Source organism: Haliaeetus leucocephalus, unplaced genomic scaffold, assembly GCF_000737465.1.
Source record: "Haliaeetus leucocephalus isolate CR32 unplaced genomic scaffold, Haliaeetus_leucocephalus-4.0 Scaffold140, whole genome shotgun sequence".
NCBI classification, from domain to species: domain Eukaryota; kingdom Metazoa; phylum Chordata; class Aves; order Accipitriformes; family Accipitridae; genus Haliaeetus; species Haliaeetus leucocephalus.
In genome coordinates this window covers 5,239,878-5,267,435 of record NW_010972576.1, presented here as the reverse complement: position 1 = coordinate 5,267,435, position 27,558 = coordinate 5,239,878, and the positions used below count along the sequence as shown (strand labels likewise).

The window sequence follows — 27,558 nt, the reverse complement described above, 5'->3', positions numbered from 1 at the left end:
GGGAGTTGTATTTTGCCGAGTTTACATGAACTGTCTTATTTTGAAGCTACAGTATGCATGGTAAACTACCTAGATTCATTAATGGGAAGGAAGGCCTACCTCCATATTTATAAAATCAAAACTTAGGAGATCCTTAAAAGTAAGTCCTAAAATGCATGCATCATTTTTCAAAGTGTACTCCATGTTAGGTATGTGGCAAAAGTGAGAACCCAAACCACCCGTGGCTCTGCCTGAGAACTGACTCCCACCGCTGTTGTGCTCCCCTCGAAATGGAAACGAGAGGAGATGGCCCAGAAGCATGACTGTCGAACTCAGTCAGACTTTCACGGGTCATGTTAGTGGAGGCAGGAGTTTGTGGTCAACATACTTCTAAATTTTTTTACTTCTTTAACACTCTTAAGCAAAGTAAATAATTCAAATTATAAATATTTTTATCTGCAGTCAAGGTGTGAGCTGCCAAAGACATAGACAGACAAAGACATAGTCAAAGACATAGACAAAGTTTATATAAAAAGGGTTTTAAAATCAATATTGTCTTGAAAAGGTTTGTCAGTTATAAATCAGATGGAAGAACTATTTTGTTGATGATTAATCAGTGTTTATTTTTGAAGCCACAGATGTGCCCAGTTGCCTTCAAATTCACAGAGTAGAGGTACATCATGCACATATATATGAAAAAGAATCTTTTCAACTTGTAGTCATACATCATTAAAAGCCTGTCTTTCTACAGGGTTTCTATGGGCCTGATTTTCATTCTAACAATTTTGAGGGAATAGTCAGAGGCTCTAAATGGCAGCCAGACCACGCCGTTTTCGATCTCATAAGGAACATTGTACCTGGGGTCGTAGTGGCCCCCCAGGTAGTAAATGCCATTGAGGTTGGCCGCCTGGCAGCTGTTGTACCACCAGCCACCCCCGTACATCTCTGCGCAGCTCTCCTCCCAGCGGTCCTGGTCCCGGTCGAAGGTGCTGAACTGCATCTGGGCATGGGACGTGTATTCGGTGCCCTCTTCCAGCCAGCCGGCGATCAGCGCGTCCCCGGCTGTCCCCTCGTAGGAGGACACTGCAAGGGCATACCCTTCTGCTTCAGACCCTACCTGTAGGATATACTCTGCATACACAGCATTTCCATCCCAGTCCTCTAACTCTACCCGAAGGAGAGTGTCATTCTGAGTCAGCAAGTGTATGTTTTCATTGCCCAGCCAGAACTCTCCTCGCCCTCTGCCATCCACGCTGCCGAAACCTCTCTTGTAGTCTTGCCAGGTCCGGTTAAAATTCACTGATCCATCCATTCTCTGTTGGATCAATAGCCATCCTCCCAAAGTGGTCTCTTGGTCGCAATAAACTGACAAAACCTTATTGGATCCCGCTGGCTTGATTTTGTAAATGCCACTTTTGGCACCAAAAGTGTGTTTCTGGCGGATATCATCACAGTCTAAAAAAAAAAGTTGATCTGGTTTGACAGGAGTTATCAGTAAAATTTAATAAAAGGTTCAGAGGAATCCAAGTACCAATAGCTCTGAGGAAAATTGTTAAACATGTCTTGGACTACACTAGGTATAGTGACAGGCAATGTTAAAAAGAATTCAGAAAAGAAAACTTTACATACTTCTTAAATTGTGAATTTTCTGTGTAATACCCGAGTATTAATGAAATATTTTCCTTTTTGTTTCCAAGGTGGCAACAAACAGACACATTACTTGCATTTTATCATCACACTGTTGTACTGCAGTATCTAAAACCAATGTGTCAGTTTGGTTAGGGATGGGGTTTGGCTCCACTACCTCAGTAACTATTTCCGTGAGGCCTTTGTACCTTTCCCAGTGCTGGCTGTATTTTGCTTCCTTCCTGACGGTCTGAAGCTGCGTGCACGAATGTCTGGGGTATCCTCTGCACTCTGATCATGTTGCATCCCACCTAGCTGCTCAGTTATTTCACGGGTCTTTAGTGATTTAGTTTCAAAAGTGGAGCCTCCCTTGTTGAAACTAGAAGAGGTGCTGCTCACTACAGTCTTGGAGTGACCTGCACCGCCAGATGGGAATCCAGATGGCTGAAGGTGAAGTCCTCCAAAGTCATCTTCTTCATCCTCTCCTAAGTCTGTAAATTTGCCTTTCCCCCCGTAAGCTCCTGAATGACTGGGTATTCCAGTACCTAAGTGGCTACTGCCTGTGCCACTTACATGTCTGCTAGTTGAAATGCTGCTAGATCCACTAAAGTGCTTACTAGAAGTGGGTGGAGAGCCAGGGGTAAAAATTGACTCTAGCTCAGGGAATAAGCCCTCTAGCCTGTGGAATCTGTCTGTCCCACCAACATGGTGTATGCTCCCTTCCCCTCCAGGATTTCCTGCTCCTTGTAAATAGGAGCAGTCTGAGCCATCGGAAGAAACCATTTTTTCAACTACTTCTTCTCTAGGGCCATCAGGGCCAGTGACAAGTCTTGTGGTGGTAGTTTTGGTGCATCTACGAACAATGGAGGAGGTTTTGTCTCCCAGATTAAGGGTTTCTCTCCCATGAGTAGGAGTAACTAACTTGGTGGTGTGTGAAGATCCATCCCCCCTCGATTCTACCATGTGATACAAGCCGTCACCTCGGGAGGGGTTTGTGTCTGTTTCTGGCCTTTCTAATACTGCTTGCATCTGCCTGATGTTATTAATTATGTTCAGAGCTTGCATTTCTGGCTGGGGCTTATGCTTAAAATGCTCAGGAACATTCGAGTCCTTAAGTGGCCTCATTTTCAGTGTGCTCAAGGTGGTTGTTTGAAGCTCTGGGTGCAAGTTGATGGAGTTAGCTTGGGTAAGCTGCTTCTGGATGTTGTCGTAGCTTTCGTTGTCCACCTGGTAATCAAAACTTCTAGCACAGGTTCCTTTGCAGGCTCGTATCTTAATATCAATGTCCACCTACATAAACAGAGAGAAATAATTTAGTTAGGGAGTTTTCCTGACTTTCTCAAGCAAGTGTATCCTTTAACTGGACTGGGGAAAGGTGGGGGCTGCCCTGGTGCTTTTCCAAAGCTCAGTTTTGAAATCATCCTTGTGTTTATCTATCTATCTCCACTGTAAATACGACACGTGCAATAGCACAGTGCACATGAGCTCCATGGAGAAGTACGTTGTAGTACGTTCCCAATCTCTGCTCCCTTTGTTCTCAGGGCACAGGGGTGTCTTTCTGGGTTTGGAGGGAGTGCTGCTGAGCTGGGCATGCTCCCTGGGGACCAGGGCAGAAACGAGTCCTCCAAGGAAAAGGGAGGACGCTGGACTTGTCCCAGAGCCTTTCATGGCCCTGCCATCCTGGGGTTACCACTGTTTTCCAAAGTGATCCAAAAGCCAGATCTCTGATCTGGGGATCAAAATGGGCTTTTGAGAAAACCCGCTGTTTGTGCCAGGACTTTTCCTTGCATTACCATCAGAAGAATTGGCTGCAACCTGGGAACACGGGCTTTAATGCCAGCACTGGCTGTGGGCAGCAGTGGCATCACTGGGGGAGGACAGAGCACATTCCCCTCATCCTAGCTGCTCAGCAACTCCTTACAGGAGGAGAAACGCCTCATTCAGAGCCAGTTATCAGCAGATATAACATCCTTGCTGCCTGTCTGAGAGCAGAAGGGGCAGATGGGACCAGGAGTCCTCCTGAGCTCACACTGGTTCCCACACAGCAGAGGAAGAAAACTAAGCTGCACAGAAAGGAACTCATTTGGGGATTTGCCCCAGGAAGTCAGATCCTGTGAGAATTGCATCACATTTTCTTCCAGAGGGAGCACTGCTCGCCATGCAGAGTAGAAGGGATAGACCCTCTTTCTGTAGTTAAGCCCTGGAAAGAATGGAAATCAACGTAGCAGCTACCTACCTCCAAGCGCTTCATCTCCACCACCTGTTCCCGGATGCTGCTCTGCAGAGCTTTAATCCTGTTTACTTGAGTGACAACTCTTTGCTTTAATGTCACAATTCTCCGCCTCAGTTCTCCTGACACGTGACTGTAAGTGTCATCAAGCTCTGAAACAAAAATGCCTCACAGTAAGCTATGCACATATGATTTTCTTTCCTAAAAGAATAGCATATTTTAGAATGTGTAATTAAAACATGCAGTTAAGAACATATTTCTCATAGTACTAAGCAGGTAAAAATTACAGTAGTTTCTACTAGTTAGCAGTTAAGAGTCTTGTATTACTATGTTTATTCTGGCTCTTGAGAATAAGGTCCAGTGCAGCATACCTTTTCACTATATATTGCTTATGCACACAAAAAAAATAATAATTCAGCAATGGATAATAAAACTGGGTGCAAGATACTCACGCTGAGCATTGTCTAGGCTTGGTTTTAGCGTATCTATGGTTTCCACAATTATCCGATTGGATCTTTTATAGTTGTTTTGATTTTCTGCGAGCAGCTTCTTGATTTTGTCTATTCTGTGACTATAATCCTGGTCCGTTTCATCAATCAGTCCTTGCATTCTGCAGCCTGATGGACATTTTGTACCCTAAAATTGGAAGAGGGAAATAATTGTGTTATCGTGTTACTTCAGAAGTAAACCTTTTTTTAACATTACAGTTGCAGAGTTTTGGCCAACACTGAAAACACATTAAAAGAAAAATTACGGCAAGATTCTACAAGTTGTCTTCAGATGTCCTGTCCTATTCATCCAACAACTTTGCCAAGGACTTGTGTGACTTAGAGCAAGCCACCTGGAGGCTGATCCTTTACCTCCTATGCCCTTAGCACTGGTGTGATGGAATCAGTGAAGCGCATCCTCAGAAACCTGCCAGGGCCGGAGGGAGCGAGGAACAAGTAAACCCTTAGTTTTCCTTCTCCTCTGTTTGTCAGGGGTGAAATAAGGCATATATATATATATGCATTTCCCAAAGGGCTGCTGTAAGGAGAAGTCTGTTGTCCAGTTTGAACAAGGATGTTACAAGCCAACTTATTTAAACAAAATTTTCCTCAGAAAAGCTTAATGTTCTTACAGACTAAAGCTCTTTGCCAAGATTTCCTCAAATAAGTGTAGCGTAGAGATGGGCTGAGAAGCAAGAGGCAAGAGAGAGACAAATTAACAGTTTATACACAAAGACATCCAGTCAATCATTATGAAACTTCTACTGAACATTTTGTCACCTGACTTCCTAAAAAATAACTAGTGACGTGTAAGTTACTTCTAGCTATTTCTTTTCTTTGTCACACATCTTTCTTTCCTGTGCCTTTCTCTTACCAACTCCAAAAGTGGCAATACCAAAATTCTGAAGAGAAATACTTCTTATTTTTTTTCTAGGAATAGTCTTCTTTTATTTCATTTTTCTTTTCCAGACTTACTTTCTCTTCTGAGTGTGCACCCCTGCAAAATTCTCTTTTCCCTCTTTCTTTCTCCTCATTTTTTTCTTTCTTTCTTTCCAACAGGAGATCTCTGCAGGCTGCCCCAATGTGAAGCATTACCTGTCCTCCCTCAGACCTAAAGCCCAACCACATGCTGGCTGCATGGCACCCATCGAAGTGGTCCAGCTGAGGTCCGTGAGCACCCTCCTGATGGGCCCCGCTTTTGCCCCCAGAGCTCATTGCTCACCCAGTCATCGTCTGCACAGATGGGCCAGTTCTTCTCATACTGGCAGGTGGACTGGGACATGTGCTCCATAATCCTGGGACCACGCACTCCTGCACCCTCCTTTTCAAAGGTACTGTCTCCGGATTGTGCCTGCCGGGAGAAAAAGGGGGGAAAGCAAAACTGAGATTAACTAAGTAGCTGCCAAGAGAATGGAAACATAATGCTGACGTCCTCAAACACACAGTGGCATAGCTGACGTGTGGCAATTACAGCCATCTGGAAAGCATCACACTGAACAGTGCAAGGATTTTACTCCTGAACATTTCTTGTAAGATACGATTTTGGGGTTTTTGTCAGAATAAAGCTTTTCATCTCTTAAAATTAATGCTGCTGTGTAGTGATGCTCAGGATATATTATGATAATATCATTCCACAGAAATCTTGTGTTCTGTGTGTAAACGTAAAATTAACTTGCAATTAGATTGAAACTGGTTAAGTTAAAGCAAATACGTAAAAAATCCTATGTTCTACTTCCATTTGCTGCAGTATTTCTAAATTTCTATTTTCATTCTACCACCTTCAGTCTACACAAAACTGGCTTAAAGATAGATATGAACAGAGTTTTCCCATTAGTGTTTCTGATTTTAATCACAGTTGCTAACTGTAAGCTTGTAGCACTGTTTTGCCTGGCATAAAGAGCAAGAAAGCTAATAATATTGTAATAAAAATAATAATGCCAGTAATGGATGGACTCCACTGTGCTAATGAAAGAAAAGAAATAAATATACAGAGATTTTCTTCAAACCTGAGAAGAAAAAGTGCATATATACAAGCTAATTCTAAGCCAAAACACTGTAAGAATTCCTACTGTGTTACTGCTCAGTAAAGGAGTGGAAAATAATTCTTTTTCATAAAAGAAAGCCCTGTTTTAGGGCTTGAGATGTAATTAGGTCTGACTGGATTCCTCTGCACACCTTATGTTCTTTTCAAGCAGCATAATTAATGCTTGAAAATATTAATGCTTGAAAATATTAATGATTAATTATTATGATGAGTAATGATTGATTCTGCATCAGAGAAAGTTTTCCTAATTCTAGCCTCCAGGGCCAGAACCTTAGCCCTGGGGAGCTGGAATGTCATTATTAAAATCAGCAGATTCACGCTGGTTTGATTCATCCTGAGGATCCAGCCCAAGTGCCGCTTAAAAGTTACAAATAAAAACTTTACTTTTAGGTGGTCTGTGCCCTTTCAGCATTGACAGCTCAAATACAGCTGCTTCTGTTTTGTCCCATCTGCTTCCTGTAATTTCTGCCATTTGTTAAAATATGCACATTCTTCAAAAAACAGTCACAAAAAGAAACGTAAAGAATCTAACATAAGATTATGGCCTGAGACCTCAATGACAAAACATCAAGGTTATATTAGCATACTTGAAAATCAAGTCTATCTCTTTCCTTATCTAAAAATCGATTCTTACTTGGCTCTTGTTTAACCTGATGTGGCTGTCACAGGAATCCTTGTTTTTTAATGTATATTTTGCAATAAAAGTATCGTGTGTCATTTGTAGGTGGAAAACCCTGCTGAAATACCATCCAAAGCAGAGTAGGCTTCACCCTAATAAACCTGAAAATTCCTGACCTATAGCATCACCTATGAATCTATGAATTCATGTTAATGTATATGCTTTGCTGCTCCTGAAGCTAGGCAGATTCAGCAAAACTGAATTAAGCAAAACTGGAGAGCTGGATACTCAAGAATACTGATGGAAGTCCAGCAGTGAAATGGTTACAGTAAGCTTGTGCATATGTGTGTGCATTGAATTTTACAAGCTAGGTGACAGCCAAAATGTATATATCTAATGAATAAACATTAAATAAATACTTACTCTTCAAAAAAGATATGAAAAGAATCAAGTAAGCAAATTCATACCCAGGCTAAGTTGAGGCACAGCAACACACAGAGGATCCTCATTGATACCATCTTCAGGAGAAGAGCGAGCAGAACTCTGAAAGGATGGTCTTCACCAGTCTTTTGGTGCAATTTAAACCTTAATGCAAAGCTGAGATTAATCATTATGCTCCTTTCTGTTTGGAGACAAAACATGCCAAATGCCCCCCTCCCCTTTAGGTGATTACTTAAGGCCTCTTGCACAAGTTACTGATGTTATTTGCTCCAGATAAGTTTGTACAACACCAACATGCAGGCAACGCCATGTATTCCAGGAAAAAAAATCTGTCTACAGCTTAGTTTCTCGTAACCGGATGTTCAGCTAAGACGTATTCAGGACCTAGCGGGATCCAGCAATGCCTACCTGCTGGAAGACACACACTCTGTGCAATGAGCATTTAGCTAGCATAATCAAAGAGTGGATATTTGAAAGCAAGTACTAGTCTAAGAAAGGTTGATACAGTCTATCTGTGACCATGTGGTCGTCAACCAAAATTAATTCCTGAGGAGTGCAGAGCCCAGTTTACATCAGTTTTTACAGCTGGACCTTACTGGTATTTGTATAATCCATGATGTGTTTAACATTACACTGTCTATTACACAAATGGTATATTATATTTTTTTATCAGGTAGGATTTGTTTGAAATGAACACATATTTATGAAAAGCACAGTAGAGTGGTACTTGAAAATGTCCCAGAACAGACGTTAAGCATAATTAAATCTTCCTAAGGAGTCATGTCTCCTTAAATGTTTGTATAATGTGTATGGTTTGTGTGTGACAATGATAATGTGCTGCTGCTCTGAGCTCTTGTCGTGGTTTAACCCCAGCCAGCAGCTAAGCACCACGCAGCCGCTCACTCCCTCCCCCCCATCCAGTGGGATGGGGGAGAAAATCAGGAAAAGAAGTAAAACTCCTGGGTTGAGATAAGAACGATTTAATAGAACAGAAAAGAAGAAACTAGTAATGATAATGATAACACTAATAAAATGACAACAGTAGTAATAAAAGGATTGAAATGTACAAATGATGCACAGGGCAATTGCTCACCACCCGCCGACCGACACCCAGCCAGTCCCCAAGTGGCGAATCCCTGCCCCCCACTTCCCAGTTCCTAAACTAGATGGGACGTCACATGGTATGGAATACACTGTTGGCCAATTTGGGTCAGCTGCCCTGGCTGGGCATGAGAAGCTGAAAAATCCTTGACTATAGTCTAAACACTACTGAGCAACAACTGAAAACATCAGTGTGTTATCAACATTCTTCACATACTGAACTCAAAACATAGCACTGTACCAGCTACTAGGAAGACAGTTAGCTCTATCCCAGCTGAAACCAGGACAGCTCTATAACAAGCCTTACTGTTACTGGGGAGTGTTGTACGTGGCCATCAAACACTTGAGAGATGCTGCCCATCTCCAAAGTTGCCACCACAGTGAGCAGGAATTAGCAAGAATACCTTCACTAGAGGAAATGTGGGCCCAATCAGTTGAAAGAACAAAATTCTCTCTTGGCTTTTTAAAACCATGTGACATTTACAAAACTCTCCATCATCTACAGGCTGAATATCTTATGATATTCTGCTTTAGAGGGACATGTTTAAGCTTGCCTCTGGCATTGTACAACATATTTAATTCAAAATAGCTGATTTTAGCTTTGGATCCATTCCAGCAGCCTCTCAGGTTTTGTCTTATCCTCCTTTCCTCTGCTTTTCCTCTTGTTTTCTGCCTTCAGGAGGGTTGAACAATCTCCACGTAAAGTTCACTGCAGTTGAACTGGACCCTTTGTTTCCTCTTATTTCCAGCCTTGCATTTCATGCTTCTCTTATCTAGGAAAACCCTCTTAAACCTAACTTAACTTATATCAATATCACTAATAGCGAGTCATATCCTCAGGTAGCAGAAGAGCTCAGTAAGATGGTGCTACATTGGTTAACATCTACACCACTAGGATCTGGTTTTGCATGACAAAGGGTTTCTATTATATTTAAGGCTTAATCTTATCTGTGCACATTCTGAAACAAGATGTTTGTTTATTTCAGTTCCCTGCAACATGCTTTGTAAAGTCTTCTATTGAATCCCAATGCAGTACCAGTAATACTATGATGCAACTAACCTCTTCTGATTTCAGCAACAAGGCAGCCCAACTAATTTCAGCAACAAATGTACAAACAGACCACGTATTACCTTTGCTCAGTTTGAAGATCAGCCAGCCATGGCTGCATTGTTTGGTTGATAATTGTCTGTAAGGCAGCTCCTGAACTCAAAACAGATAATCAATATACTTACACACCAAAATGCTCAGCTACTAACTTCAGCAGGGGCAAGACTGGTGATGCTTCCCCACTCCAAGTCCTACACAGTTTTGTTCACTCTGTTGCAGCAGTTCTGTGAAAGAATTATAAAAACTCAGAGGACAATAAAATGCTCAAAGGAAGGAAAGACCACAATAAGAGGAAGTCTTGCAGGATTAGGATTAATTATTTTACAGAACAGAGTAAAATGGGCTTCATCTAAAATATGCTGGGGTCCATGGAGAGTCTCCCACTCAAACCAATGAACTCTAATTTAGCCCCCACGATGGATACAAATGTCTGCTCAAAAGTCACAACCTTAGGACCTCCATGCTCAGGAACACAAGAATCGCAGGTACAACCTTCATGTGCTCTCCTTGCACATACACTCGTGGACTCTGCTTTACTGCAGGATCATGTGTGATGTTTCTTCCGCCAAACCCCTTCCTCCTCACATTGGGCATGGATGGTGCTCCACAGGCAAGCAGCTGTCCAGAGCTGTACACTCTTTTTGTTGCATGATGATGTTCTGTAGACTGTTTAAAGCTTCAAGGATTTTCCTATGGTGCTCATCACCCAGCTACCCCAGTGCTTTACAAACATTCATTCCCTGGGCCCGACTTTCCCCTTTTCACAGCTGCAGAAGCCAGGTGAGAAGGTTAAGTCAAAAAGTAGTTATTAATTTGGGGGATCCGTTCGGATAGTCTGAGTCTTCAGAGCACACCATACATGCAGATCGCACTGATGGTAGCTGTAGCTCTGTGCCTGCGCCGGGGCTCAGGAGGAACATCCAGCATCCAGCTCTGAGACACCTCAATGTCTTACCTCTGGTCTCACAGGAACTGGGTGATGAGGGCAGAAATAGCACCTAATTCTGCAGGGTATCAGCTGTAAGTAAGAGACAACTGTGCCCCACCTGGTCTTACTCACTACATTCATTACAACCTATGCAACAACTAGAGCATCCTTCATAATTCAGATGTGATGTGACATGTCACCTTAGTTCTGGCTTTTCCTAGTTTGTAAGAGCTTGATTTTGTGATCTTCAATAATCTCTGAACATTATTTTTGTAATTTAATAGGCCTTAAAATCAAGAGTAGTCAGAGCAAATGAAGCAGAAGACTTTCTGCCTTTTCAACCATGCTAACAGAGGATGCGACAATTTCCTAGGTGGTCCCCCAGGTACTGGCTACCGGTGTAACACTGGACATGGCAGTAGCGTGTGCCAGGCCTCCTCTGACCTTGATGGAGGGCACAGCTCTCCGGGGTGATCTTTAAACACACAACACTTAAGCTCTGGTCCAAGTAAAACTTGGCCACCAAGGCTAGAGGGACTGGTAAAAGCCAATAACCGATCATAAACATTAGGTAAGCTAAGAGGGGTTTCCTGCTTCACGCAAAGGGCATTGCTGGGTGAAGATGTGGTGAAGGAGGAGCTCCTCAGGCTTTCCAGTTGAGGGCTGAATCTGGGCCTGACCTTCAGCCTGTACCTTTGCTTTCATGTTGCAATCATCCAGTCACTTCTCCCTGTTTGTTTTAAAGACTAAAGGCCAAGAGCTAGATAAACTTTGGATTTAACTTTAATTCATGATCAAAGCACTGAAGTGCAGTTCACTACTTCAGCTGCCCTCCTCTTGGCAGGTTGCCACAGTATTAGTTAGGGAGTCTGGGATTTAACACTGGTTTGCATGCCCTAGATGTGAGCCAGCCCTTGTTTGCCCAGCACTTCCCCTGTCTCCTGTCCTACCACCAGTCCCCACCACCAGTTTTCAAGTGGTGCCTTCTCCTCCTCTGACCTGCTCATTCATGTCTCTCCTCTGGATACCTTGTCTTAGACTCCATTCTCCTTCAGCCCCAGCTCTCAGCTCCACTTTCTCTTCATATGCTTCTCGGACTACTTAACTCTTGTGAATTCATTACTACCCAGTCCCAGCACCTGGTCCCACATTTTCCCCATGCAATGTCCCAGGGACTGAGGGACCCAGCAAGTCCTCCAGTCCATCCACCTTTTTTTGCCTCTTTCTACCTCTATCCCTTCCTTGTCCACTTTTTCTTCTTTTCTTTGGAGCAAGCATGCAAAAGAGAAAGTATTTCTGTTCCCAATTCCTCTGTTTTGTGCTACAGGGGTCTTTGGAAGAGTTACTGTAAGCACAAGGTATAAAAGATAGGCAAACTCATTGTAGCCACCAAATCCTATAATGAACTTTTATAAACTCAGAGGGGGGACAGACTTGCCTGAATACAGATACTTTATAGGCTATGGTCTGAGGGTCATGTACAATAAAGACTGATTTACAAAAGAGAAATACGACCTCTCAGTATACAAAATAGAGGCATTAAGTCAAATGGCTATGTATTTGCTTGCAAAAAAATAATACCGAGAGTATCATTCTCTCTCTGAGTCAGAAGAAATAGGAGTTTTCAGGCCCCTTTCTGATAGAGCGTTGGAAACAGTAGAAAGGAGGTCTGAAAGGCATGAGTCTTGCCAGTCTTCTTTCAGGGCCCAGAGAATATCACTGTGGGCTGGGATCCTGCAGACTCCCTGATGAACTCTGGCATAGGACTCCTTTGAAAGATCAGGCTTCTTGGATTCAATAGCTCTGACCCTGCTGACCACTGGAGAAGACGGTTTAAGCTCTCCAAAGAGGTTAAAATGATTTGTGAAAACTTAGGACACCAATCAACAGATCAACTGGAAGAATAGGCCAATCTTAGTTCTGGTGAGCAACCCATAAAATGCCAGCTCACACCAGTGAAATATGTGTAGTTACAGCAGATTGTCATCAAATAAATCATTGCAGCCCAAAGCTAAACCAGGAGAGGCAAATCACAGTTTAGACCTAGCGGAGTGTGGATACAGAAGCCAAAGTGACAGAGGGGAAAGGAGTATTTTTCAATTCCATGTTGCAAATACGTAAATAGTAACAACCTTAAAGTCATGTCATAGGTGGGATAAACTGAAAACAGAAAGTAGAAGGGACTTGGCCAATGCCACTCAAGTGGCTATGTGCAGAACCAGGATCAGATGGGGCTCTACAACCCTCAGCTCTCATCCTTCCCCCAGGCCTCTCTACACATACTGCTTCAGCTACAAGGAACCATGGGAAAGACCTCACAGCACAAAATGTTCAGGAAAACTGCTTTCCTTGGTGAGGAATTGGGTGCCAATGCTGGCGGTGAGCCGCGCAGCATGGCTGGTTGCATGGGTGCAACAGAGCTGTGCAAACATACCGGTTCAGTGGTGTGGAGAGATTGTCCCTCATCCCAAACAGTTCTTAACCCCATGCTGACCCTATGCTAACGATGGCTTCTTCTCACCTACTCCTGAGAAACCTGCCTTCCTCTTAGATTTTGGCCCAAGGGTAAAACTCAAACTAAGTCAGAACAACCTGAGTAAAAATGACAGGGGACAGCAGCTTATGCTATGGAGACTCAGATCCAGGGAAAGAGGCTCAGCAGCAGCCTCGCTAGAGACCTGGGCACCAAAACTGGAAGAGTGTTGAGGCGGCACAAACTGCCTTTAAGATCTGTCTTATTAGTGTAATATCTCCCTGTCTTTAAAATAAAGCATTTGAAAGTCCTATTCAGAAATACTAGGTGAACTTCCAGCTTCTCACTAGTAGCTAAAAATAAAGACCAGGATACACTTCATATTTCACTTCTTAATATATCAACTTGAGATAGAGATATAGATATGGAGATATAGATAGAGATAGATAGATAGTCTAGCTCTGAGTGTATTTTTTGTTGAGTAATTTATCCACAAACCTAGTCTGATTTGCTAATGCATGCCTCAAATGCACTCATCAGATATTCTGAGTGAGTACATTCAGACAGCATCGCAAACTCTTTGCTGTTCTTGATCTGTGCTGTGAGTTTGCTTATGTGGATCACATGGAAAATTATTACCGGATCTATAAAAAGAAAATGCAAGTAAAATACAATTAATTTCTGCTGCAAATTTTAACTTGTTGTTGTTGTTGTTGGATAATGGCACTATATATATTAGATTCATTTTTAAGTATTTATGAATAAAAAGGGGGTGTTCAGGAATAATGGTTGTACAGTGTAATACTATGTGCTATATAGCAAATTAAACCTTTATTCTGAGTTATATTTGAGTAACTTGTTAATATATATGCTCTGGAGTAAAATATCCATTCTTGGTCATTGATAGTAAACTTCCTAACATATCCTGATTGAAAATGTATTCATCACTTCATAGTAAGCCCCGTTAAGTAGCCTTCAGCAGTAAACAAGCCCTCTTTCAAGTTCCTGTGTACTCTGATCTGTCTCACAAGTCAATTTCATCAGAAAACAGAATGGAAACTTTTGGAAACAAGCCACATTTTATGGAGAAATAGCTTCAACACTCGCCTCTAAACAAAGATCTGAAGCTACTGGCATGCAATTCAGGAATGACTGAATCAAATAGGTTTGGTCAGAGTAACCTTCCAACCATCATAAAGTTTACTTTGTTTTGTTTGGCCAACAGTAGAGCACAGATAACAAGTTCAGATTTTTTTGTAATAATCAAAAATTTATTGAGAATTTGTACAGAAAAAAATAACCATGTACAGAGGTAAGCACTGCTCAGGGAAGAGGTTTGGGCATTTTACAGTCAACGGTGTTTCATAGTCAAAACTGAACTGTGTAATGTTAGGTAAGTTCAGTGTCTAAGAGATAAAAGATTTGTTTTCCCTCTTCAGACCAGTCTTTGTGAAATTCTCCCTTTACGAGTCTCCAACCTACAACAGAAAAAAAGAAAGCATTTTAATGTTCTTCTAAAGAAAGGAGTACATAAGGCTATGATGACATGTTGATAGTGTTCATACATAGTTATGCTAGTTGGAAATTAAAAATGTAGCATTTAAAAGACATGAAGGCAAGGGATTATTTCTGATCACAAGACTATCCATTTATCTATCTGTTAAAAGAAACAGTAATGTGGAAGGCATACTAAAATCAAAGTACAACTATTTCTGTGACAAAATGGTAAACAAAGCCAACTCCTCTAAGATGCAGTGGGCTTAACACTTCAGCTGTCCATGCTCAGTGTTTGAAATGATAACTATGTTCTGTTGTAATTTTAAATATCTCCTCGGCCCTGTGGTCAAACCTGTTTGACGCTGCCTAAGTTGTGCTGCTGTCCATCTATTGACAGTCTGTTGGATGGGATAATTTTCATTGCAGTTTTCTTCATGGAGTACCACCGGTCACGCCAGGTTGCCCAGATAATGCCATTGTCATATCCAGATGGACCAGCATCTTTCGATGTGTAGACACCATCTAAAAAATATCAGTTGGAGCAAAACAGTTACTTTCTAAAATAGTTAATGTGCCCATACTTTTCTGGTAGTAACACCTCCACAGCATCCCTGGGAATGTTAAGAGGCCCTGTTCACTGCCCTTCTCCCCCTAGTTTGCTTCTCTCAGGACTGATTCTCCCACTTTGGGCTGGAGAGCAGCCATAAGTTCCTACTCCTGGTGTTAACAGTTATTGCAAAGAATGGGCTGCAACCAGCTTTGGGAAATCCAGATGGTAATACATACTCAATGAAAGTGACCCATTTTTCTTTGTCACTGAAACGTGGTGTCCTGGGTTATAGGTATTTAGAAGATACTTTACCTATATAATATTTGCCATTGAGGTGGCCAGCATGACATCTATTCATCCACCATCCAGATCCATCTTGCTCAGCACAGTTGCCAGCAAAGTTATCATTGTCGTTATCATAGGTACTGAACCGCATGCCATTATGAGAGGTAAAGGATTTGTCACTTGGATTGTCTCCAAAATCAAAGCCATCAAAGGCATCCCCGGCTTCGCCACCGAGAAAGTAGGCATAAGTCAGTCGATACTTGTCAGCTTCACTTCCCACTTTGAATACAGCATAGTCAGCAGTACTGTTAACAAAGGAGAATGGTGACTATGAGCATGCTGCATTCCCAATACATGCACGAATGAAAAATACATAGATGTTAGAACTGCAGAAAAGGCATTTATGGCATCCTAGCATTTCAAAAGGAATTGGTTTTGCATGACTCTCTGCTTCAGTTCAATGACACATCCAACCAACTTTTGTGCTCCAGTATCAGACATGTTTTCTGACTACTAGTCTTCAGTGATGTATGAAAGATCTACATTATATAAACCCACATACATATATCTCCCAGGTTCATAATGCTGAGGCTTACTTAGGTAATGAGGAAATTCTTGGTGGGAGGAAGGAGCAGATGTCTCAATAAATACAAAGATAGTAAGCCCTCCTGGAGAATGGAATACATAGAACAGAACAGAATAGAATAGATAGAATAGAATAGTTCAGTTGGAAGGGACCTACAATGATCATCTAGTCCATAAGATGCAGAAGATGTGAAGAAACTTGAAGAGAAGAAACAGATTCCTTCTGCCAAATAAACTAGGGCTGCCAGCATGTGGCCTTCAGGCACGCATGTGTGCCTGGCAACAAGTCACGGATGGTGACTGCTGTAACAGCTGTGAGTGGAGAAGCCAAAGCAGTGTGCTATGCATGTTAACAGGTCTAAGGGCTCATCTTTTTTTCAGAGAGCTGTACAAACTGATGCAGCAGTGGGAGCAGTAGGTTTTAAGCTGTCATTTTCAGAAGCATCATGAGCAAATACCCTTTTTTGCCACTCCAGTCCTCCAGTTCTATTCGTAAGGCATATGGCAGAGTGGACTGCGTAGTTATTAAATGAATTTTTTCGTTGCCCAGCCAGAACTCAGTGGTATCATCTGGAGACAGATGTCCAAATCCTTCCTTGTACTGAACCCAATTTCTCTTGAAGTCCTCACTCCCATCCAGTCTCTGGGGAAAAACAAAACCAAAAACATAGTAAAAAAACATCATTCGAAAAGATATGTATCTTATGTAGGTAAATAAAAACAGTGCTGGTGCAATAAGCTTGCTCATGATAGTAATACATAGGTGGCATACCCTCTGTAATACTGTCCAGCCGTTGCCATATGAGTCAATCTCACAGTAGACTAGGAATGACTGCTTGGCTTTCTGAGGCTTGATAAAGTAAAGACCACTTTTTCTGGCACCTTTATTTGCAATGTCTTGACAATCTGAAGTAAAGATATTCAAAGGATCGTTATTAATCTAGCTAAAGTTCTAGCCTCACATTTATTTGGTATTGTAACTTCCTTAGTGCAATAAATACAATTCATCTAAATGTCATTGTTGCAAAGCCAGCTACTTTAATGCCATTAACATAAAAAATCCTACTGAAGGTCACAGCACTTGTGTAAGATGAGGAAGAATTTAGTCTCATGTAGAGTTAAGCAACTTAAATGTAAAATATTGTTGTTGCATTAATTTCTACATCAACAAAAAAGGCATTTTTGGAGCTAATGGAATAATTAATTTTTTTTCAGGTGACCCAGTAGAAATGTGATAATGAGTTCTCTTATGTTTGTCTTATGTCCATGGAAACTCATGTCCCTCATGTTTAGCATACATTTTGGGATAATCATATTTTGGCCAAAAAGCCCAAAGGAGCAAGTGAGACCTCTGTTCCATCTGAATGCCTTGTTTGCAGAGCACATTTACACTGATCCAAGCACTGGTTTCATAACTTGCAATCTTACATGTCTTTGCCGAAATCTATGGCCCATAAGATTACAAATAACTCATCGCTATGATATCAACTGGCGATATTTGTAACTGAATTAAACCTCCACCATACAAGAAGCATTTTGCGCACCTCTTCCTTGTGTCTCCTGTATTTCAGCCGTGTCTCTGCACGGCTCCTGACAGTGTGACTCAAGCTGGGCAATCTTCTGTTTCAGCTGTGTAATCTTGTTGTTGTTCAATATATGTGTATCTGTCAACTGTCTGGACAGAGAGACATAAAAATGGCTTGTTGTTTCAGCTGTTTCTGAATATGTAATACAAATTTCCCTGCACACATGCCTCACCTATGTAGCATACTGCTACATACAGCCCTGTAAAAGGCGATGCCTCTACTAGCACCGATATTTAAAGTTGAGGAAACTAGCCAAAATAGGAAAGCACATGCTTAACCTTATGCAAAACTCAACTCTAATCAGCAAAACTCAAACCAATAATTAATGTATGAATATAACTCTATGGAAAGTTTTTCTTTGTTCTCCTGAAGTAAATGATAAGTTATTCCACTTTAATTATGTATGCATTTGTAAAACACAAATGCTGTAAACAAACTGCTGCAAGTGTCAGAATGCCTAAATCATCTTTGATATAATGTTATAGAAGTGGAGATTTTTCTATATTCAGGTCAAAAACCATATCCTTAAGATTTAGAAAATTTAAAGATGTTTTCAATTTTATTTTCAATGTCAATTTATAAAAGGCTACCACCGAGTTTATAGTTACTTATGATTTATATCAATGTAACTGAGCTGATTTTCATGGATATATGCAGCAAAATTAGCCAGAATGAATGATTGTACAAATATTCCACACACTTTGTATTACAGCACAAACTCGTATCAATAAAATCTCCAAAGGTCATGAAAAAAAAGTTAGAAGTAGCTGGCACAGCAAAAGAAACATAAATAAAAATATTGCCAGGCTTCCCGACATTCTTATCTTGCACTTCCTGCATGATTAACAGCTGATGCAGATGAGCAGAGCATGCAATATCAGATCCTCATAATCCTTTTGTGTCTTGCTAGGCTAGGCAGCTACTAATGACGGTGTGGGCACAATGGTCCACATGAGCACAAAAAAACCTTTCTGAGGGAGGCTTAGCTGCACTTCATAAAAGAACAGAAAGAAAATGATTTGGATTGCCAAGTGATATAAAAGGTGGAAGATACCTACTGTATAGTATTTTCATGAGACACAATAGTGTTTTCATATTTTATAATTTCTTCAATTATTTTCTTGGACTTTTGAGTAAAACCATCAATGGAATCTGTAAAATAGACAAAGGTATAAAATCATTCCAATTAGGGCAAATTAAAAACCAAGAAAACTACATAAACTATATTTTTCAGTTGAGTAAGTTATTTTTATATTCTCACTTGGTAGTGTCTGCTTTTCTGGAGGATAGAGGCTTTGGATGTGTTGAATCAAATGTTCTGCTGTTACTGTGGAGTTAGCAATTTGCCGCAAAATTCTCTCCATTTCCTGCAGTTCATTATCCATAGTGAGATGGTATTTATTAAAGAAATCTGCAATGCCACAGGTTGTTGGGCAGTAGCTACCCTAAAGAGGAAAGAATAATAATTGGCAATGTTTCAGGAGGAAAAAAAGCAGAGCAGAATATATGGGCAGGGGAGCTTTCAGGCACCGCTTAGACAAACGATTGTGGATAAAAAAGGGCAGGCATTGGCCATTTTGTCCGCTGTATTTGAATGCACAGAGGCAGTTTACGTTCACACTGTGTGCACACATAGCAAGAAAACCGTGCATGCTATTACTTGTGGCATCTTCTGGATATATGTTTTCATCAACACTGCAGCCTCCTGTGCATTTTTACGGAGCGTATACTGCAATTTATAAATAACAGGTTTAAGCACAGCCCATTTAATAAGTATTGAAAACAACAATGAGGATCAAGTGATAATGGTAGTTAATAATCAGCATAGGAAAGCTTTAATTAGTCTCTTAAGATAAAATAAAATTGTTCAGGTACTTACAAATCGTTCATCTAATATGCAGCAGTTTTCTCTGGTAGCAATGTACTGAAGAGAAAAAAGAAGACCATTTTCAGTGAATTTTCTCCGACAGCGCTATCCACGCCGAAGTGTTTTCTAACACTGTCTCTTCACTTACCGCCATGCTGGTAGAAAAGAGCAGGGAGAGGAAAGGCCCCAGGGCAGCCCAGCTGCCTAACCTCAGCACCATCATGTCTGTCCGACTAGGCGCTGCTGACTGCTTGGTGCAGTGGTGCAGTCAGCAGCCAAAAACGTTCAGCCCAGCACAGGGCGGCAGGAGTTTAAGGGAGCAGGCTGAAGCTGGGGGCGGGCACCAGGAGGTGGCGGGAAGAGGTGGGGTAGGGGTTTGAGGTGGATTCCCAGAATTTGCACACATCTCTTACTCCACCCATTTGCAGAACCTGCTTCCCACTTAGCCGCTTAATCTCTGCTCTAGCCAGGAGGTCTCAGGGGAGGCAGAAAGGTGAGACAAGTCCTGGAGATGCTACTTCTAGTAACACGAGTGTAAGGAAACTCATACATGGCTTCGGGATGGGGCTGGCAGAAGTTCCTCTCTAACGGCAACAGGAAAAGCCACAGTAGCTACCTGAATTATGTGTAACAACTATCAACAGCCTAACAATAAATACTGTTTTGCAGTTACGTAGCACTTTGCCATCACAGATCTCAATGTGCTTTGCAAAAAGAATCAACATCATTTTCCCTATTCTGCGGATGACAAAACCGAGGAACAGAAAGGTATGAAGTCATGTTGGGCAGTGGCATATCTGGAAAAGAAGCCTGTGGTATTTATCACAGGCAAGGAAAGCACGGAGCTTCCCTATCCTTCAACTCAAGAAGTCCATTTGAACAACTTTGGTCAAAGCTTCCTTTCTGGGGAACTAATGTTCTCAGTATCTGCCTTACTCAATACACCTACAAGACTGGTGACAGGCTCCCTCTTCTGCTATGGGCTTTATCCCAGCCAAATTATTTTATGGATGTTCTGCTTGCTATCTGTATCGGTAGCCTTAATAGCTTTCGACTCATGCCCTGCACCTGATCTTTAGGCTGTGGCTTCTCCAGAGACAGCCTGCTTTTGTGTCTATACAGTATCATATGATGAGACAATGTTGAATGAGGCTTTTGACTTCAATACATGTTTGACCAAATGATGGAAAGAACGGTGGGACTGGGGTCATGGCTAGATCTGTCATTACCGGTTGTCTTTGTGATTTCAGGCAAATGACTTCACCTCTGTACAGCAGGATCAATGTTTCAATTTTGCTTAATAGGTATTTCAAATCCACAGACAAAAATACTCTATAGAAGCTAGATGTTATACTATCACAAAATTAGACATGATTTGGTCCTGAAATGTGGAGAGTTCCTGACCTATGTATCCTCTTTTCCTCTGGTTACATCTAGTCAAAGAGAAGGTTCCCGTCATGTTTTAGGATCCAGACACATATTGCCAGAAGGAAACCTCAGCATTTTTGATGCTAAAAATCAAATTTATGGGACACTTATGTGAAGCTGTAGCACTGTTTATGGGAGAGCCAGCTTTCCAGTAACTGTACTGATGACCAGTGACTTAGTCGCCAGGCTGCCAAAAGTTCTTTACAAAGGATGACCAATGCTAGAAGTTTGCCCTTCCAATCTGGCATTAATTACCTTCAAGAGTCATGTGCTGAACGTGCTTCTGTTGTCCTTACTGATACAACTAGGACATGCATCCACACGCATCCACCTTTTACATGGTTAGTTCTTTCCTAAAGAGTGAAATTAAAGTAAATAAAACTTGGTAAAAGTCCACCTGCTCTTGTGTGTTCTATTGTTGCTTCATTAGTCCTGTTCACATGAACTCAGGAAACTACCAGTGAATCTCCTTGCCACTGCTGCCCACACATTGCTTGAGCTTGCTTTGCTGCTTCATTGGCTGCAGATTATTTGTTGGCATGAGGATGACATGGGGTCTAAAGGATCCTGGAGGTACAATTTCAGTGGCTGTGCACCACCAGGATTCCCTTAGATATGATTATATAGCATGAGTAGGTTGCTGGTATGAACTTCGTAAAATAACTGGCCCAGCTTCAACCACAGATGTACGCTCAAGAGTGCAGATGAGCACATGATGTTCATGACAGGATAGGTGAACCACATTACACAATCCAGGTATCCCTCATCCTTTAACAAAGTAAAGAACATACCCTTCCCTTTTATCACTAATAGTAGTATGGATATGTTTGAAACTCTTGCAGAGTTAACAGAGATAACACAAAATTATCACTGTATAGATTTACATTCATGAAGGAATCAATATTAAACATTGCATTGATGATTACCAAATATCTGTACACTGCATTTATAAGTGTTGCCTAGTTGTATTTCTGGTTACAACCTCTTCAACTTCTTAGCAGAAGATATAAATATTTAAAACTTGAAATTTTTTCATTTGCTTTACTGATTACATGGTCATGATTTAGCCTTGAATAATTAATCCTCTCATGCCTTCGCTTCCTTCTCTTTTCTTCTACGATTTCACCTTAGAAATAACTTACTCCTGCCTTTCATTACGTTGAAAACAACGTATATTCTTAGTGGAATGGCTATGTAGTATTTTTCCTCCCTTACATACCATTTTGTCTTGGTTGGCCCTGGCTGCAAAACAGCTGACCCATTTACCAAACAAATGTGCTAGAGACCTAGTTGTACCCTGAGATGCGTCCAACGTAATTTGACTGTGTTGATTTTCTGGCCATTTTTTTCTTTCCAGTAAGTCTATTTGCTCATTTGGCAACAAATGAGGAACAATTCATGTAGCACAGGCAGAAGGAAGAGTTCTCAAAGTCAGTTTACTTTTTTCTTGCAATTTATTTTTGAGTAGATTGTAATGGTGAATCATTATTTGTTTAAAAGACCTTTCTGTAACTCAATTTTGATTAGTATTTTTGTCAAACAGCCACTGGGAAGCTATCCAACACCTTCCTATTATTCATAGTAAATCTTCCCTCAGAAATACAAATCAGAAGAAATATGCTTGTGTTTGTAAATTAGTTCCTGAAAATCAGAGTATTCTTACAGCTGTCTTGGAAAAACAACTGGTTTTTAAACTCATGACTCATACTTACATGCCTTAAGAATCTAACTTGAAAAATCAGTCTATACCATTTTAGAAATGCTACAGTGATCCATTTTAACATTTCCAATGGGGTTTTGTTATTGTTTTAACTGAAAGTGTTCAGTGGACTTGACTTGAACTTACTTTTTTTTTTTTTCAGATACTCCAGAAGTTGATTTTCTTATGTAAAAATAAATACCAAAAATAAATGTTGAAAAAAACCCAAAAGTAAATCCTGAAAAAAATTGCCTACTTCGCTTTGCTACCCATCATCAATATGCATTACCCCACTTGTACTACTAGTAAGCTATACAAATTAGTGGGCAAAATCCCCTTCGGTAGGTCAATCGATGAGTGAGTGATAATTAGGATGATAAATAGAGACCACTAAAAAGCTGTCTAGTATTGAAGTTATGCTGCTAGTGTGCTATAAACCCAACTGCTTTACAAACAGAAGCAAAAAAGTGAAAATGAAAAAAAAAGTTTTGTAACTCATCTTTCTCTTTCTCTTTCAATATTCAAAACTTGGGCAAAAGATAAATGGCAACGTTTTTGCCAATCTGATAGTCCACACTGTGCAACAGACTTCTTCCTTGCCCTTCCTGAAGTGAAATGCCTGGAGGAGTCGTGAGTCAGCAAAAATCAGCTTTCAATTGCTCTGCATGGGAGAGACTTTTGTTTCTTTTCACTTATGAAACCAGTACAGATATTCACTAAGCTTCAGTTCAAATACAGGCTGTAAATGGCTCTGTTTCTGAGGAAAGGTATGAAATTTATGTATTTCATGTCAGCTATGGCTTTCCTTTTTGGAAAGAATTCATGGGATATTTTGCTGTATGCACACTGTGAATACAGAAAATTCACTCACTTTAGAATGTATTCTTAAATAATGATGGGATATTATATTGTTTTAAATCTAAGCAGGGAAACTACACTGATGCATGATTGCTAAAAGTAATTTGGTTTGTGACTTGTATTCTGGTGGTCCTTCTTTCCAGTACTTTTTCTACAGCATATAGCAATGTAAAAGATCCTTTGATTTCTGCAAAGAATAACCAAGGGAGTTTTTAGTAGCTAATGCATCATTGCTTTAACACATAGTTCTTATTTTGATTTCAAATATAATTACAAATAAATTTTCAAAAGTATTTAACAATCAAAAAGGCCAAAAATCAAGACACCTCATCTTTACCAGTACTTCTGAAAATACCTCATGTCCATAAGCCAGATGTTTGACAGTTTGAATGAGCTATTGTTATTTTTAAAACATCCTATAGACTTTCTTTTTAATGCTTACTTACTTTTCTACATTTCAGATTTTATTTAAACTTCATTCAAATGTTAAGGAATTAAGAGAGAACATAGCTCCTAAAACACAACAGAAATGTGTTATAAAGGAACAAAATCAATATAGTTCACAAGATTACATATATTATTGCATTGTTGTAACTGAGATTTTTCTGAGTCCCAGAACATAGGATGTTATACTTTAATATGCTAAAAATCTACTAAAATACTACAAAACCCCGAACCATGAGTTGGGATCAGTTAAACATCATAATTGAGCTTTGAGTTGTTTGTGCCTTATATAGGGGTATTAGATGCAACATGGCAAATTCTCTCCCTTTACTGATTTACAGAGATAATTTTCAACTGTTGATTCACTTGGAAAAGGTTGCTTTTCAGACTATCTGCAAAAGAGAGATTGCAATGTATGCTTTACCTTGAGGGCAAGAGCAGTGAACTCCATTTGTTAAACAAAGAGATGCACTAATTTGTGGGAAAGAGATAAGTAATAAATTCAAATATTTGCTGAATATTTTGTAATTAGCTGAGAGGACAGAGCCTCAATAAACTAAACAGAGCCTCTGCAATAAACTAAAATATTTGTCGGTATCTGCTGATACTATTGGTTTGGACAGGAACTTATTTACAGTGACATTAAAGGAAACAGCAAAAATGTAATATATTTCACAATAAAGCCCTGGTCTGTGAAATACTTTGCTTGTACTTTTTTAAGCAACCAGAGGAAGCCTGACTGTCAGAAAAATCCTAGAAAAATGATGGAAAGTGTATTTGCTTTGGAAAAATATACTCTGCACTGTCCTCCCTGACTTCCAGGATTAGCTCTGAATGCTATTAATTGAGGATGATGGTAGTAGAAGAATGAATTTCACATTTCCTTTACACATCATCTGTGCTCCATACTGGTACACAAATCTGTTTACAAGGAGGGAACCACAGGTCTACATTTGAAACATTAATGGCATGAGCATAATAAAAGTAAATCTAAGTATTAAAGGTCACTGAAGAAAACTGAGTCTGACTGACCTACATTTGAACCATGAGCAGGAAAAAAATTATATTCTTTAATTTATTTTTTTACTCTGTAACTTTTTCTTTCTCCAGTATAAAAATTAAACCCAGAAGATTTTTTGCCTTTCCTTGTCACAATTTATGAGATGAATTCCAAATCTGGCTTACTTTTAAAAGTTGTACATTAAGCAATGGACCCAGTGGATGTGGATTTCTACCATGTGACAAGAGTTATGCCATCTATTATTGTTGACCTGTATCCCCTATATAGGCCACAAATATAGTCAAGTTCTTTACTAGCACCTCTGTATATGAATTTCACATAGGCTTGTTACTGACTGTAGCTTCTTCTGGGCTTCATGGACAACCACACAGTGCCATCTGATGTCCTCAAAGAGCAGTAAACTGTTTCTAAAATCTGTTAAATCACACAAAGGCCAAAATCTCAAAATTACAACTTGACTGTCACAGAACACTGCTTCCCAAGCCTACCTGGAAAAGAGCCTCTAAATAACGTGCCTGTGTTTTCATCAAAACAATCCTAACCCCGCATATGAAATGATAGGCTCTGAACTAATCATTCCTGCAGCACTGTCTTAGTATCTTACACATGTTGAATATTAATTCTTTCACACACATGTAAACATCCATATGCAAATTTGCTCAAATGCTATTCATGTTCCTTAAGGGCTTTAAAATGGTTTCCAACAAAGCAAGGTCCAGCCCATGGCAGAACCATGAGCAGCTGCTGTCAAAATCCATGCTACAAAGATATTTGAAATAAGTTAAAAGAAAAAAGCACCTTCTGGATTCCAAGACTGTTTTACCGACGTACACACGTGTGTGTGAATATTTGTATATTATATGGATAAAATGCATTTGTTCATCCGGGGTAAAATGCAGCCGTTTGCCTCTCTGCATAGTGCAGGCAGCACAGGGGATGCTGGCGGGAGTAGGCGACAATTTTGGGGGCCAGGGATATTTTTGCATGCGAGGCGGGTGCGGATGGTGGTGAAACACAGCCATCTACCGGCCCCTGGTTGGCTTTGTTCGAGCAGCCTTGTCTTCTCACGTCCAGAAATTCAGTTCTGCAGCATGAAATCTTGGCCCAACCCATTTCAGCAGGAGTTTTATTTACATTCATGGGTTATAAAAGATCATGTTTGTTAGCAATCGGCATTTGTTTTGCATACCTTTAAGCACAGAAGTGAGTGAGGACTGCAGCACGTTGATTATGGAGCATCAGCCAAGGTGAACTGCATTTGAATTTCACCACAGGATTTGAGACCATCGCAAGACTTGCTGAGGATTAGCCATGTTTCCTGCTACGTTACAGTATGTTGGAATCTTACTGCAATGTATTCCATATTGAAACGCACATGGAAGACACTTTAAAATTTAACTACAGAAAGCATTTGTCTTTATGGCTATACTGATAACTTTGTATGTTGTACCAGACAGTGCTTTTTCTGGTTCTTGCTTCAAAGTTTACTTTAAGGAGCTACAATATATTTAGGACAAAAGCTATCTGGAGTCAGCCATGTACACATTACATGGGGGTTTTTTCCCCGCTGTGATTATTGGAATGTTTACTAGTTTATAGGGACTCAAAACCTGCAAGCTTTCAACATAATAATTAAATACTTTAATAATTTAATGATCAAAAGTTAGGCCCCCTCTGTGTGTAGGGAACCAACTTTTCTTTCTCTGTGACCTCCTTGGTTCTGCCTGTTTAATAACTTAGTACAGTAATTGTTCATAATTTCTTAGGCACTTGGAGGGTTAGAAGATGGTGCTTTATGGCCTTTTTGCAACAGGCAAACATTGCACCTCCCTAAATAAAGAACCAAATTCTAAGATCACAGCATGAGTATTTTCTGTCTTCTCCCAACTGCATCATTTCTAACTGCAATTAGAAATTAGTCTAAGCGGACGCTTTATCAACAATTTTCAAAAGCACTTATTTAAGTATTTTCAACATGGCTACTTTTTACACCAGTAAAACCACTTCTCATCACCATATACTTAGCATCTTCAGTGTCACACTGAACCTTGTATTTTTCAGCATTCCTGCAAAGACCCCAAATTTTACAAACGTTTCAGTTGCAAGAGGTTATTCAAAACCACCTACAATCAAAGCATACGTGTTAAGGCAGACCTAGCAGTTACTGCGTCGGATCAGCACGCAAGACCCTGATTCAGTCACAGTCCTTGCATCGTATCAGACAAATGACGCGGATTTCCTCTAGATGGGGAGTCACCTCTATGCGATTAGCACTCTCCGGAGACGTTCAAAGACAGCCCTCTCAGACTTCAGGACTGGGAAATCGTTCCTCCTTATATACTGGGGAATTTGCTGGTTTGGTGACATTCACCTCATGCCCGCTGCCTCGAAATTCAGCCTGGGACCCGAGAAACTCTTCCTGTCAAAACTGAGACATGTACTCCCACAGAGCGCCTTATTTTTTAATAAACACATTTTTTATTTAGGGGAGGAGGAAAGGGTTTCACAAAAATTTCATAACCAGGCTACCTGACAGGCTTTTGACGTTACCACAACCCTGCGCAGGGTCTCCACCTTTCAGGTTAACCCCACCACCCCACGCACGGTGCTTCAGCAGTGACATGGGTGCCCTTGCCAACCCTGCAGCAGCACCTCAGGGATGCGGCAGCCCCAAACCCCCCGGCCATCGGTCCCCGGCCCG

General features: G+C 40.6%; 2 protein-coding genes across 2 annotated transcripts; both read right to left on the bottom strand.

Annotated features, from left to right (window-relative positions):
* Nucleotides 1-590: 590 nt before the first annotated feature.
* On the bottom strand, nt 591-7,533 carry FGA (fibrinogen alpha chain). The gene is made up of 6 exons (XM_010586109.1): nt 7,454-7,533; nt 5,546-5,674; nt 4,288-4,471; nt 3,842-3,987; nt 1,815-2,895; nt 591-1,434 (listed from the first exon to the last, which is right to left on the bottom strand). Exons 1-6 carry the CDS (start codon nt 7,502-7,504, stop codon nt 725-727), a joined length of 2,301 nt encoding a protein of 766 aa, XP_010584411.1. The 5' UTR covers nt 7,505-7,533; the 3' UTR covers nt 591-724.
* A 7,347-nt stretch (nt 7,534-14,880) lies between these two features.
* Nucleotides 14,881-19,627, bottom strand: FGG (fibrinogen gamma chain). The gene is made up of 9 exons (XM_010586107.1): nt 19,556-19,627; nt 19,420-19,464; nt 18,802-18,985; nt 18,599-18,692; nt 17,499-17,629; nt 16,727-16,860; nt 16,413-16,597; nt 15,397-15,674; nt 14,881-15,056 (listed from the first exon to the last, which is right to left on the bottom strand). The coding sequence occupies exons 1-9, from the start codon at nt 19,625-19,627 to the stop codon at nt 14,881-14,883; spliced, it is 1,299 nt and encodes a 432-aa protein (XP_010584409.1).
* Between the last annotated feature and the right edge of the window lie 7,931 nt (nt 19,628-27,558).